Source organism: Cheilinus undulatus, linkage group 15 (assembly GCF_018320785.1).
Source record: "Cheilinus undulatus linkage group 15, ASM1832078v1, whole genome shotgun sequence".
NCBI classification, from domain to species: domain Eukaryota; kingdom Metazoa; phylum Chordata; class Actinopteri; order Labriformes; family Labridae; genus Cheilinus; species Cheilinus undulatus.
In genome coordinates this window covers 29,763,478-29,777,791 of record NC_054879.1, presented here as the reverse complement: position 1 = coordinate 29,777,791, position 14,314 = coordinate 29,763,478, and the positions used below count along the sequence as shown (strand labels likewise).

At 40.2% G+C, this 14,314-nt stretch overlaps 1 protein-coding gene across 3 annotated transcripts in view; it reads right to left on the bottom strand.

Annotated features, from left to right (window-relative positions):
- Positions 1 to 14,314, bottom strand: part of sema5ba (sema domain, seven thrombospondin repeats (type 1 and type 1-like), transmembrane domain (TM) and short cytoplasmic domain, (semaphorin) 5Ba) — a 332,738-nt gene that overhangs the window by 70,307 nt on the left and 248,117 nt on the right. For all 3 annotated transcript variants that reach the window (XM_041807240.1, XM_041807241.1, XM_041807242.1), the window contains one exon: positions 9,655 to 9,940. In XM_041807240.1, the coding sequence (XP_041663174.1) occupies positions 9,655 to 9,940 (286 nt within the window). The remainder of the gene's footprint in view (positions 1 to 9,654; positions 9,941 to 14,314) is intronic.

Sequence of the window (14,314 nt, the reverse complement as noted above, 5' to 3'; positions counted from 1 at the left end):
ATGATCAAAGTAATACCATGATACCACGGTTGTTATTTCAGCACTGTGACTTAAGGCGGCATCTTTTCCATCAAAGTTGTTTATAATAAGGTCAAACTGCTTCAGAACCCATTACTAGAACTTTCCGAAATTAACAAACATTCACTCTTTCTTCTGCAGTGATCGGAGAGGTTAGTTGAGGTAACAGTGTACAGACCACGCACAGCACATTGGGCCTTTCCATATATGGGGGGCCTTGCTTTGAGCTTTTTTTTCTTTTTCTCTCTGTACATCTTCTGATGATAAAAATGAAGATAAAGTTGTATCAGTTTAACCTGGCATATATCTATTTGAATGGAGCAATGAGTGAGCAGCGTTAGCACACATAAGTGGATGTTTACCTAAAATGAGGAACTAAAGAGTGGTGAAGTAACCTTTAAATTCCACATACTCAGTCTGGGCAGTGATCTGCTTACCAATAAGGAGTAAACTGATCCCTTTCTAGCCAGTCTATGTAATTTAATTGCACATGCTCTAGTCAATCTTTGATGCATCCCAGAGACAACACTCTGTACGCAGAGCAGAGTGGCTCAAATGCAACAGGGTATCATTTTATCACCTCAATTGGAGCAGAGCAAACAAGCGAAAAGTGTGAAAACACCCTAAATTTGTGTTTGATTTCAATTAGCTGTAAGGAATATCATTCCTTTTTTAAAGATTGATATTTGTGCTGGACTGGGAAACCAATGAGATGATGGATAAAGTCGCAAACTGGAGAGAGAAAGGAGGGAATGACTTGCAGGAAAATAGCCAAAAGCAAGATTTGAACCCAGGCTGCCTGCAACAAAGACAACAGCTTCTGCACATGGGATGTGCTGAGATAACCACAAGGCTACTGGCAGCCCACTAGAAAACACATTTTCCAAACACAAAATGACTCATGTGCAGCTGCATGAAACTTCTGATTATTATAAGGTTGTTTTCTTCCAGGTAAAATGATCTAAATAAGCAAAGAGCAGACAAGGAGACCTTGAATCCACAAAAAATCCAGGGTGTTAACATTGATTAAGAAGATCAGAATTAGTCCAATGCTTATCATTTGTTTTTATACACAGCCTGTTCTCTGTTTTGTTCTTCAAATCAATTTGATCAAAAATGTCCTTCCTAACTCCCCAGGGCTCTAAATGTTGTCCATAAAATGCTTATTTTCTCCAACCAACTGTTCAAAACCCACTGGTTTTGTATTTACAATCATGTAAAATAAAAGGAAATGGAAATAAAAAAATCATCAATTCTCTCAAATTTAAGAATATAAAAGCCAGAGCTGTGTTTGTCTTTTTTCTTCTATTTTGTTTCTTTCAATTTTTCTGTCAAAATGCAATTCCTATTTTAATCAACTACCCAATAGGGGCAATCCAAAAGATCTTCAGTTCACAGTTATTCAAGATGCTGGAAGCAGTAATTATTCTGCAGTTATCCTTCTCAAATCACACAAACAAGATCACCATTTCCATTCATTCCAATTATCAATTAGTGGACCACTCGTTTCAGCCCTCCTCTTTAAGCCGCCCCCGTCCTCTTAGATACGAGACCCTCTCAGAACTCTTAAAGTGGAGGGGTCAGAGAAGTGACCCAGAGTTAGATAAAGAGGCTCATAATTAGTAACGGCAGTTCTGACACCTTTAGCAGGAGAGTCTGAGCTGCTTTGGATCACGACAGAGGGACTCTGCCAATAAGAACACCCGGTTAATTAAAAGATCTGGCTGTGCACAGAGGTCTAAAGTGTCTCTATTCTGATGGAATGTTAAAATCCTCCATGACAAAATCACTCGACTGGCTCTAATAGCTGCAGCACCGTTTAAAAAATCACAGCATAATCATTCACTTTATCTATCTCCTCTCCTCTCTGTTACGTTAATTGATCTGTTGTTTTTAATGAATGATTGATTAAAAGGGTCCATATTTTTAATTTGGAAAACTTCCTGCAAAGCTGAAAACAGTTGTGTTGTATTTTTGTGGCTCTGAATGAGCTCTGAAGCATCAGAAAAAGTAACCTCAGTGTTAAGGTGATTCCACTAGGTTTTGGTTTAAAACAAATATTAGACGAAGACACTGTGGTTTGAACTGACCTGATGTGGGTACAAAAGTCTGCACATTAAGGCCACTAAATATTTGGTGTGCAGCATTCTGACGCAGTTGACATTTTTATACCCTGTGCGAATATTCTAGTCTCAGAGGTGGGCATTCTGAGCAGCAGGTGTCTCCTCAACCTGGAAATACCTAACTTTGTTCAGTGTAGAGCTGATGCAATTGAACTAGCAACCTATGGCAGATAATAATCCATCACAAGTCAGCAGCACTAAACAGTTTCCATTGCATTATGTGTCTTTCATCCAAAGTTTCCATAGCAACATTAAACAAGCTGCCTCTGTCATGGTGTTTTCAGAATGACGGCCACTGTAACAGGACACATCCTGTTACAAATATAAAACTGTTGGAAACATCTGAAGTAAGACCTTAACTAAAAACTTACACATTTCCATAACATCTGTTGCTTTATTGGACCTGTGCACCCATCTTCACCCATAGGTGTTTATCTTAAAACATGAAATACATATAACTAGTTTAGTTTAAAGAGCTGGCTAAAGTTCAGTCTTTTAAAAAACAAGTGTGTGTGAGAGATGACAATCTGCTTTGATTCATGATATTCTTAAAACACACTCATGTATAATTAAGTCATTTAAACCAGTGGTTCTCAACTGGTGGGTCAGGACCCAAAAGTGGGTCACAAAGCCATTTTTATTGGGTCACGGATGTGTGCCTGAAAAAAAAATTGTGCAAAAAAATCTATGATGGGCTCCTATTTGGAAGGATATGTCTCCATTCCTTTTATCCATTATATCTTTTGGTCCATTTCAAAACAAACTGCCAAATTTTAATCAAAAACATTTGGTTATGATTGCAAAATGTGAGAAATTCAGGTTGTGATTTGTTGTTAAGGAGATATTGGTGGGTCCTGACATTAGACCAGTTGAGAGCCACTGATTTAAACCAACTTTTTTGTGCTCTGTGCCTGAAATACATGCCTGAATTTTTACCTTTAAGATAGCAAATACCACCCAAAATGTCTGTGTACCATGTGCTTTAGATAGAGCAGCTAATGCCATCAAAATAGAGCCAGTGCTTTAGTAGGTCATAGTTGAATTTCAAACTTCCCCAGTCTGAGCTTTCAAGGTGCAAAATACTGAGACAAGAAAAACTGGCGACAAAAGTTTCATAGGCATGTTTTATTATAATTTTTTAGGAAGACTTTGGTAACCTTTTTAACAAAAGGTATGTGTTACATTCATTGTCATAATTCATGATCTTGTATTGTGTCATGAAGGCCTTTATGGTGTGCGCCTAAGTACATGTGAGTGTCAGTGACAAAAACAGCTTAAAATGATTGCTGTTTTAGTATCCTGACAGCATGTTAGTGAAGCAGCGAGATGTGGTGTGACCTTTTTCCCCTGTCATCCCATTTCTATTTTCCTCTCTGTCCCTTGAATAGAGATATGCAAGGAGTAAAGGAAGAGGTAGATGGCAAGGCATAAGGAGTGTCTTTTTTCACTTTCCTCACACAAATGAGCTTTTTAGCTTTTGCTTCAGAGTGGTGATAAACGTGCTCTCAAACATCTTACTGTGTTTGAAATGGTATACCCTGACTTGTGTCAACAGTAGGGGAGGAAAAACTGTCTCACAACCATCAGTTACAAACTTAATTTATAATGAGAATAAGAGATGATGACTTTGTTTCTTTGATATTCTAAAGACAACAGAGGTTGAACAAAATGCACTGGATGCCATCAAAGTAATGCACAGAGCATCATAGCCTGCATCTACAGAGACAGGAGGTCATTTAGCGTTGAGACCTGGCATAGACCGTGAGCCGACTGAGACGATAAGTACTCTGTTCCAACTCTTGCTGCTCTGTTTTACAGAGCCAAACTCTAGGGAGCAGCTGTGAGCCTGTTCAATTTAGGCCAGACAGATGGAGACAGTGTTTGTGGTGATTGCATTAACATATCCAGGCCCGACGAGGGAGGCAGTTTTGGAGGGACGACCGATGAGATGCTTCAGAGAGGAAGGGCAAGGAAGGAGGAGACAAAGGACGACGGACAAAAGCTTGGAGCTCGCTGATTTTTCTCATTACCGCTTCTCATTTCCTCTCCCGCCTTTTCTCTCTCCTTCTCCCCCTGGCTTTCCCTTTCTTTTGTGTCTTTTACCATTTTTCACTCCTCTTTTTTTCCCCACTATATCTCTAAAGATGGCTGCAGGCACGTGAAGAGCAGCCATGTGGTGTTGAAAATCGGCAGCTTAGCAGGTGAGAGAGCAGAAGGTGAGAGGCTGGATGAACTTCTCCCCTGACAGAACACGGAATACATCTGAATACCAATACTCACCATGCACAGACACGCAAACATAGACCTGTACCCACGCAGAAACATGCCATATGCACCCATAGTTCAGTCCGTGATAATGCTTAGCAGACACTTGTGGCAGCTCTGACTATTTTAGGCTCAACCTGCTAAATTTAAATTGTGTGAAGGTATTTGTGATGCAGCTTTTCTCTGTGGATCTTCTTCAAAAATCACACCTGAAAACTGCATTGACCATTAAATCTGGTGTGTAAGATGCACTTTAAAACCTATTTTCTCATCTGAAAAGGTGGCTACATCCTATTTACCAGTGAGACAAATATATCAGTAAATATTTAGATTATGACACATAAGTTAAATGATGCATGTAAATGGTTGCATCTACCTTTAACTGTATTGACTCCATATCACTCTGCAGACTTGTAAATGCCCCATTATCTGTTAGGCTACAGGTATATTTGCTGTTCAATGTTGACTCGAGTGGCAATGATGTGTCGTTTACTCTAGATACAAGAGGGCAGCTTCTGCAGTTGGGGGTTCAGAGGAAAGAGAGATAAGAGAAACTTTAGTGAAGACTAGTTAGCAGGAGAGATCCCAGGTTACAGAGCAACTGTTGCCACGGGTGGGCCTTCACAGCATTTCTTCAGGACATTTCTGAGCAAGAATAGAGGCTCACAGATGCATGCAGCCTGCATCACTCCCCATTCAGAGTTCCTTGCCTTGCTGAATGCTGCTGTTATACTGGTCTTCTGCAACTTTTCAAACACAAATTGGAGAAACAGACCCTGACCTGAAGAGCCAAATGGAAATTTGTCTTCCAAAGTACATTTATGGCTGTTGCTTTGTCTCTAATGGCTGATAGTAAACAAGCTACAATTGGCACAATATCTTTACATTAAAAAAAAAAAAAAAAAACGTTAAATTTTGTCCAAGAGGGCACCAAAGAGAGCAGATAGTCAAACTTTCTCAACACAGAAAGCACCAAAGGGGGCAATCTGTCAATAAAAAAATCCACATAGACTGCCCAAAGAGGCACTTTTGTTGCTATTTATCAAACATGAGGGCACCAAGGGGAGGTAACCCCCTCCCAAGTCCACTACTGTCTTGTTTCCTGTCACTGTGGATATTGGCATTTCAGTATTCACAGCAGGTAAAATCTACCGTTCAGCCCCTGATTGAGTTTTATCTGGATATTTCTTACAGTCTCAGTGATGTTGCGTATGTTTCGTTTTTAGTTTTGCCTCAAGCTGGCTTTTATCTCACTTCCTCTCCACTTCCTCCTCTCATTTCTCTCAGATTTCCAGCCAGGTAGTACGGCGTTTTTATTTCCATGATAAATTGAGACGCAGAGATCGTGCCTGAACCAAAAAATAGATGATTTAAGAAAAAAACTATGTGAAAGCACAAAGCGCCCGCAGCTTTAATGTTGAACCATGAGTCTCTACTGCCTTCCCAGGGTTCAGACTGATATAAAGAGGGGAATTTAGCTTTAGATTCAGTCAGGCCCAACTCCACTGTTATTGATCTTCTCATTACAGCTCTCTAAAAGAAAGCAAATTTATTTCCCAAAAGTGGACCTATTCCTTTATTTTCTCAGTGCATTTCTCACTCTGCTGCTCTGCTAATGGACGCTCGAGGCTGTAAGGTTCATTCTACGGCACAATATAAAAATGCTTGGGCTGGATATACATCAGAAGTACTTTTATCTGAGGCCAAAGAGGTATTAAAGAGGAAGCTTTGACCTGATGGTGCATCTAGATAAAAGGTCAAGAAGTCACCAAAATAATCAAGAATAATCCTTTAGGGAGCATGAATATGTATTCAGAGTTTCAATGCAATCTGCAGTGTAATTATTAACAGCTCTATCTTTCCAGGAATCATGCTCTGGATTATGGCGTTGGCTGGATTGACCAAGCTGAGTGACGCAGGCTGTTGTCCTTTAGTCAGGCCAAAACGTGATGCAATTACACTTTTCCACATGATAAAAAAAAGGCACAACAAGAGCTCCAAAGAATACTCCTCCTCTGAAATGAAGTGTGTGGCGCTCCCACCTGGAGCAATCAAACACCAGAGGGAGTAAGCTGAGTCTGTTCCTCCAGCTCGGTCAGAGCTGCACGCATCCACACGGATCATTAGCAGCAGCAGGGAGGCTCCAAACTCTGGAAAAGTGTCTCTCTATCTCTCTCTGTAAGGTGGAAAGTACTGAACCCTACAAAGTGATGAAATGTGAGAGCTGAGTGGAAAGAAGTTGGAGTTGAAGTGTTTGTCACAGCTCCCCATTAATGCTCTCGTTGGAGTTGAATGCAGGTAGTTTTGGTGGAGTTGTTCTTCGCTTTTATTCACCGGTGAGGGCAAAGCTTGTAAAAAGACACCATTACAATCATAATGCAGACGCCTAAGAGCCCTGCTGCGAAGCGTAAAGGTCTTCAGTTAAATTTGTGTAGATAATTCGTCAGTCTAAACACAGCCAGAGGCTGAAACACAAGATGAACTATTTGTCAGAATTGCCTCATCACCCCCACACACTGAGCCAATTTGGATGATAAATGTCACTAAAGTTTGTTCTTTTGTTCTAGTTCATTCCCCCTGCTGCATTTTATTTAAACTCAGATAAAGTAGAAAATGTCAGATTCATTTTCTAGTTTTCATGAAATTTATCAGCTATGAAAAGTGGTTTCAATGGTAAGAAGATAAAAAGGTTAAAACTTTACATCACACATTTTATCACTAATGGAAATGAATCTTTTTTATTTAAACAATTTTCTCACAGTTTTAAACTCTGACTTTGAAAATCAATATCATACTAATGACTTTTAACCTTGCAAAGCAGATGGATACGCCTGTTTTTGTGTTTCTCACTGGAGAATTCATCTTGCAAAGCTCCCATCTGAACTGTTTGGGCCTGGTTAGAAAGTGACCAATCAGCGATGAGGGACAGTACTTTTGGGCGCGGCCTCTGCCCTTTCCCAAACGCTGTGTATGAGAGGTTTTCCAGATGGATGTGTTTCACACATCCATCTGAGGCGCCAGGTTAAATGACTTTCACATTAAATCAATAATTTTTTCCCTCTCCTTTTATACTTCTTATCTAGTAATATGGACTCTAAACTAAATAGCCAGTTTATTAGGTACACTTGCTCACTTGCTTGTTAACAATAGCTTATCTGCCAACCACATGGCAGCAACTCAATGCATTTCGGCATGTAGAAGTGGACAAGACGTCTTCCTGAAATTCAAACCGAGCATCAGAATAAAGAAGAAAGGGGACTTTAGTGACTTTGAATGTGGCATGGCTGTTGGTACAAATACAAGTATGATTTTCAAGGATTATGAAGGAAAAAGCATTTGTGTTTTGATAGGCCACAGCATAGTTCTATTTCAATTTTAGTAATGAGTGGTACTTTAGGGAAAGTTCAGGTCTTGTTTATCTCTTTATCTGTATTTTTTGCTTTTGCAGATATTATAAAACTAGAGGACTGAGTCTCCAGTCAAAAATGAGAAGCTGAGATCTTTTTGTTATGAAGAATTTTTCACAACCCCCCCCCGCTCTCAGGAAGAATGCTTACAGGGACACAGGAGGTTTCTGCACTAGTTCTCATTCTGAAGAAGTATTATATAAAAATAATTCAACAAAAACTATACCTGACCTCATGAACACCAACAGAAAACTGTTGAAGTCAAACTCTATGGTCAGTTAATACGCTAAAATTTGATTCTAAAAAGAAACAAGTGTTTAGCCTCGCACTTTGCTCTTAACTCAATTTGACTGAGTCATTTTCAAAACATACCAAGGCAATCAACAGAGAATTTCATAAAAGGGATTCATGCCATTCAATGGACTATAAGAACAGTTAAATAGTTTGGTTAATTACATTTCAAAGCTCCCTCTCTAATGTGGTTTTATGAAAAGTCCTTGAATCTATTTTTTTTTTTTCTTTTTGGCTCATGTGATTCTGCCAAAATGACATCTTCTGCTCCAGCTATGTGGCTGATTATTACTCAGAGATATGAGTGAACACAATGCAGCTGGCCTCCATCTCTATTCTGTAGCCACTCCAGAGTGCAGATAAGTCTTCAGCAGTTGGAGCATTGAGTGCAGCAACTGAATATTCAACAGTAACACTTCTAGGCCTTAAAAACATGGGAGCACAAGCACACTGCTGAATGTAAGAGACTGTGCTTTGCCTCTGGTATGAGAAGTATTATCAACAAGCCAATCATATTCAAGCCAAATGTGCAGAGGTAGCAGTTAGGAGCACTTATTTTTGCATGAAATAGGAAAAAAAGGACAGAGGCTGCTCAGGGTTAACTTTGCAAAGCTAACTGATTGGCCACATTCCATGTCTATCATCAGGCGGAGTCATCTCCTGAAGCTTAGAGCTAAAACTTTTGGTCTTGTTAGAGAATGACTGCACCAATCCTTGAAGAGATTGAGGCAACAGGTCTGGTTTAGTTAAAGCGACTGCAAGCCTTTAAACAATGGTGGTCAGGGAAGAGATCAGCGTGGATTTAGCTGTGGAAGCAGTTTTACCAGAACACGACAAACAGAAAAGAACTGCACTAAAATATCTTCTTGGTGTTAATTTACTGACTGGCTCCACTGATAACAAAGTATAGTGTATCAGCATAGTAGTAGTTTTATTCAGCCATAACAGAAATTTCATACATTTTACACAGCTTTAACACAAGCTGTGTGCTGTAACGAATCAACTCGGTTTGACTCAAGTCAGCAGATATTCAACGAGAAAGGGATGGATGTGGTGAGTAAGCATGGCCAAGGGTACCATCTGGGAGGGCAGTAGGTTGGTCATACTTTGGATGCCCCAAGGGCCAAAAAAGTCTGGCAGTCTCCAGGTGGACCACCAGGGGTGAAAAGGCCCAGACAAAAGAAATGCCACTGAGCTTGACCTTGGCTGCCAGGTGACAACATGCGTTGAGTTTGACTCGCCCATCCCCAGTTCGAGGTTGTGGCAGATTGGGCACCTCGATGAATCCTTAGAGCTCTAAACGCCTAAAACTTATGCACATAATTGTACCTGTAGACTCTAATTAACAGTGCAGAAAAAAGTAATAACCTACCTCCCCTCTATGAATATTTGTGTAATTATTGGGAGATCTTATAGGAAGAAATGGACTAATTAAAGACGGAATGATTCAGAGAGGTCATCAAGTTGTGCATTTCAAGATAAGCCAAACTGCTAGGAAGATTTTATACCAGGATCTAATGATGATCTGATGATGAAGTTTCATCACTTACACATTGGTGGTGAAGATGCCATAGATGAGGTCTTGCTCTGGCAGGTAGAAGGTGCTCTGCAGCTCATTGTAGTAGAAAGGGATCTCTCCAGAGCGAGAACAGTTGAGCCTCGCCTTCATGAACGTGGTCCAGGTGTCTTCCAGGAGAAATCGCCCTCCGATGTCGTTCTTGCAGACCCTTGCCACACGGGAATACACCGTCTTCCCACAGTCGTGCTCCACTGCATTCTCCCTCAGGAAAAAGAAGGTGAAGAGACCGATGTCGTAGGCGGAGATGAAGTGGGGCTCTGCCGGAGGGGAAAGAAGAGCCAGATCATTACATGGTGACTCTAGGGAAACAGATATTTGCAACATTCATCCTCTACAGCACTTGTTAGAGCTTTGACTCCTTCGCTGCTTATTATTGATGGGAATAAAAACTTAAAAACTCCCCAGCCCTGCTGTTTAAGAAGTCCTGGAAAAGAGCTTCAATGTCAAATGTGTAAATGAGGAGGAGAAGAGGGAGGAGGCGGAGGATGAAAGGAGAAGATAAAAAATGGTAACTAATAAATCCGTGTGATGCTTTGATGGTAAATCCATGGAGCTCTGTCTGTTTAACAGGATGCCCGTGCTGCTTTTATTACTTCGGGTGACACAGCCAATTATTAATGGGCCTCCTCGCTCAGTCGGTTATCACACAAAGCAACTGAAAAACAGTTTGAAGGGACGTTTCTGTCGTCCTTTGTAAACACATGACTCATCACAGAATAGTTGCTCACAGTTGTGAGCGCAGAGAAAAGTGGCTAGAAGTTTAGGCTTAATTTTCTTACTTGAACATTGAGGCTGATTTATCTTCCACATTTTAAAGTTTGATTTAAATGCTTATAATGTCATACAGAAAACATTTATAGAAAAACTTCAGAGCAAAATGACACACTTAATATTTTAAATGTCCATGACACAGAGTTAAGTTTTATTGTAACTTAGTTTAAAACTTATTTTGATTTTATATATTATGATTTCCAAGACTTTTTAATCTTGTTTGAACTCGATATTAACAACCTCTGATATGGACTTTGGATTTCATTTGCATGAACTTATCTAGGCATTTTTGCTCATGTTATAACTTAACAGTTATACATCATATTACTTTTGACCTCTATCAGTTTTAAATCCTTCAGTTCCTCCCTCCAGGTGGGGAGGGTGACTTTGACCCAAGTGAAGGAGTTCAAGTATCTCTGGGTCTTGTTCACAAGTGAAGGTATCGACAGGCACTGGTGCAGACTGGTGCAGCATCTGCAGTACTGCAGATGTTGTACTGTACTGATGTGGTGAAGAGGGAGCTGAGCCAGAAAGTGAAGCTCTGAAATGTACTAGTGAGTCTTCGTTCCAGCCCTCACCTATTGTCGTGAGCTTTGGGTACTGAACAGAAGAATGAGATTGTGAGTTAAAGCAGTTAAATATGAGATTCCTAGGGAAGGTGGCTAGGCTCAGCCTCACCCAGGGTGAGGAGCTTGGATATCTGGAGCGAGCTCGAAGTCGCCTCCCTGTGGAGGGCACAAATACCCCTGATGCCATTTCAACAATATCTTACTGTAACTCATCTCAGTAAAGTTTTGTTTTGTGCTGCTCTGTTTTCTTCTTAAAGGCGAGTTCTACTTGTGCAGAGAAATGAAAAAAAAAAAACTCTACTGTTGTCGCTTCAGTTTCCTCTGGGACCCATTTATTGTAAGTGATAACACACACACACAGGCTCATGTAACAGCACACAAACAGAGAAATAAACCTTAATTTGCACAGATGCCTGCAGACCATAAACAAAAAAAAAACAAAAAAAACAGGAGAGATTCAGATGTTATAAACACAGTCACACAAACACTGAGTGGAGATGACCTGTTAACAGCCATGACTGAATGTGCCTGAGGGGCTACTGAGGCTTTTTAGAGGAGAATAAGATTTGAAATGGAGCAGGGAAAGACAAAACTGCTGTCCACTCAGCTACAGCACACCTCTAATTCTATTTCATGTCAGTGTTAGAAAAACAACATCCTGCAGTTTGGACTGAAGGAGCCTGTGTCAGTAAAGTTATTATAAGGAGATAAACAATCACCAAAAGAAGAGGTCCAAAAATTCCCTGACTTTTTAACCCTTAGAGCTCATGTGCCACATGAACCTTTGTGAATTGCTTGGTTACTTTTGAAACCTAAGTCAAAGATTGTTCAGACTGAGTCAAATGTACAGACCTCCAAACTTCATGCGGCCTTCAGATTAGCTCAAGAACAGTACATAGAGAGCTACATGGAATGGGTTTCCATGGCCGAGCAGCTGCATCCAAGCCATACATCACCAAGTGCAACGCAAAGCATCGGATGCAGTAGTGTAAAGCATGCCGCCACTGGACTCTAGAGCAGTGGAGACTCTGGAGTGACAAATCGCACTTCTCCATCTGGCAATCTGATGGATGAGTCTGGGTGGACCGACGTCATATTAAACCATATGGATTGGGAACGGGATGTCACTTAAGTTCATATGCGACCGAATATTTTTGGCATTATAGTGTATTTTGAAAGCAGTAAGTCACAGAATGTTTTTTTTCATAGTTTTGTCCCCAAGGGATGGAAGAGCAACTCTATGCAAAGAAAAGGCCTGGTCACCAATGTTTACTGTATGCTATCAAAAATCTTTGAGTTTCAAATTACGATTTTTTTTTTTTTTTTTTTCATTTTGTCTTTAGAGTCCAATGCATTGAACATGCCCTAGAGGTCAGTTAAGTTCATCATTGAGAAATGGTAGGAATATGGCACATGTGTAGCTCTGTCAGGCCATCCTCACAAAGTGTGCAAGAAGAGGACAAGTAGGAGAGGCTACCAAGACACCAGTGGCAAAGAGAAAGCTGCTGTTGAACAAAAATCAGATTAAATATAGACCAGAGTTGGACAAAAGACATGTGAGAGACTCCATGGTCAAGTGGAAGGAAGTTCTTTAGGCTGACAAGACCAGAATGATGCTTTTGGCCATCAGACGAGACGCCAAAGGCTGCAAATCACCACAAACACACCATCCAAACTTTGGAGCATGATGTTGGCAGCATCATGCTGTGGTGATGCTTCTCGGCAGCAGGCCCTGGAAGGCTTATAAAGGTAGGAAATAAATTGAATGAGGCAAAATAAAGGAAAATCCTGGAGAATAATTTTATTATCTCTTCAAGAGAGCTAATGCTTGGGAGAATATTTATTTTCCAGCAAGACAATGACCCTAAGCATACACCGAAATGGTTTAAAGACAACAGGGTGAATGTTCTAGATTGGCCGAGTCAAAGCACAGACCTCAATCCATTTGAGAAGCTATGTCTGGACTTGAAAAGAGCTATTGATGCCTGATCAACATGCAACCTGACAGAGCTTGAGCCGTTGTGCAAAGAGGAATGGAGTAAAATTGCAGTATCCAGATGTGCAAGCCTGATGGAGACCTATCCACACAGACTCAGTGCTCTGATTGCAGCCAAAGGTGCATCTACTAAATACTGACTTGAATTGGGTAAATATCTATGCAGTCACTTATTTTACACCGCATATTCTTTTTTATTGACACTACTTTGTAAATCTGGGAGCATCTCAAATCAACATAAAATCTGCTGTGATGTCACTTTCAGTTATGTTGACTCACCTCCACTGATTGGCTGAGGAAAATCAGACTGGTTCAGCTGTATCATGGAGAGTTTGCGAAGGCCAGGAAGCAAGTCAACTGAAATGACGATATGGTTCCTTGCCATATAAAAGGTTAACTAAGACACTAACCTTGATTGCAGTTCATCCTGCATACAATTAACTGAAGCTAATGCAAACTGAGAATACTGGCAAAGAAATGTCCATTTTTTCTTTCATCAGTGGATTGAAGTAGAAACTTTCTGGTACATCAGCAATGTCTTCACTCTAGCAGTGCTCCAAAAGTATTATGCAGGTCAAGCAGCATTTCACAGTAAAAGTGCCCAGGGCATAGCTGTGCATTTTGGCTTGTTACCCGGTAAACTTTCTAAAGTACAGGAGGCTGAACTCGAAAACAAGGGGGAGAAGTAAAAGTTAGAAATGGGACTTCTCTCTTTCTGTGCCACTTCCTGATTTGTTCTTTTACTTGTTCAATATTTCCCTCTTTCCTAAGCACATTTCTGTTGTCTCTTTAAGTTCTTTATGTAACATGGTTATCTGGTTTCCCTCTTATTTAACAACTTAACACTATTCTTTTTTTATCTGGTTGTTTTAATGTTTTTGGCTAAAGACTGAAGTTTTTCATCCAAATTTATTAAAAAGTAATTGTTGAATCATAAATGAACTATGATTAACCCCACTGTTTTTAAAGCTAAGTTCAGTTTTACTAGCCACACTCATGCCTGATCACTGCCAGACCTGTTGAATCAGAAAATCCCTAATAGAACCTGTTTGACAAGTAAAGTACACTAAGAGATCTAAAAAAGCAAAACATCATAGCACCATCTAAAGAAATACAAAAACAGATGAAAAACAAAGACATTGACATCTATCAGTCTGGAAAGGTTTACAAAGTCATTTCAAAGGGTTTGGGGTTCCAGTGAACCATAGTGAGAGCCATTATCCACAAATGGAAAAACTTGGGACAGTGGGTCCCAGGAGGTCACAAATAACTCAGAACATCTAAAGACCTGCTAG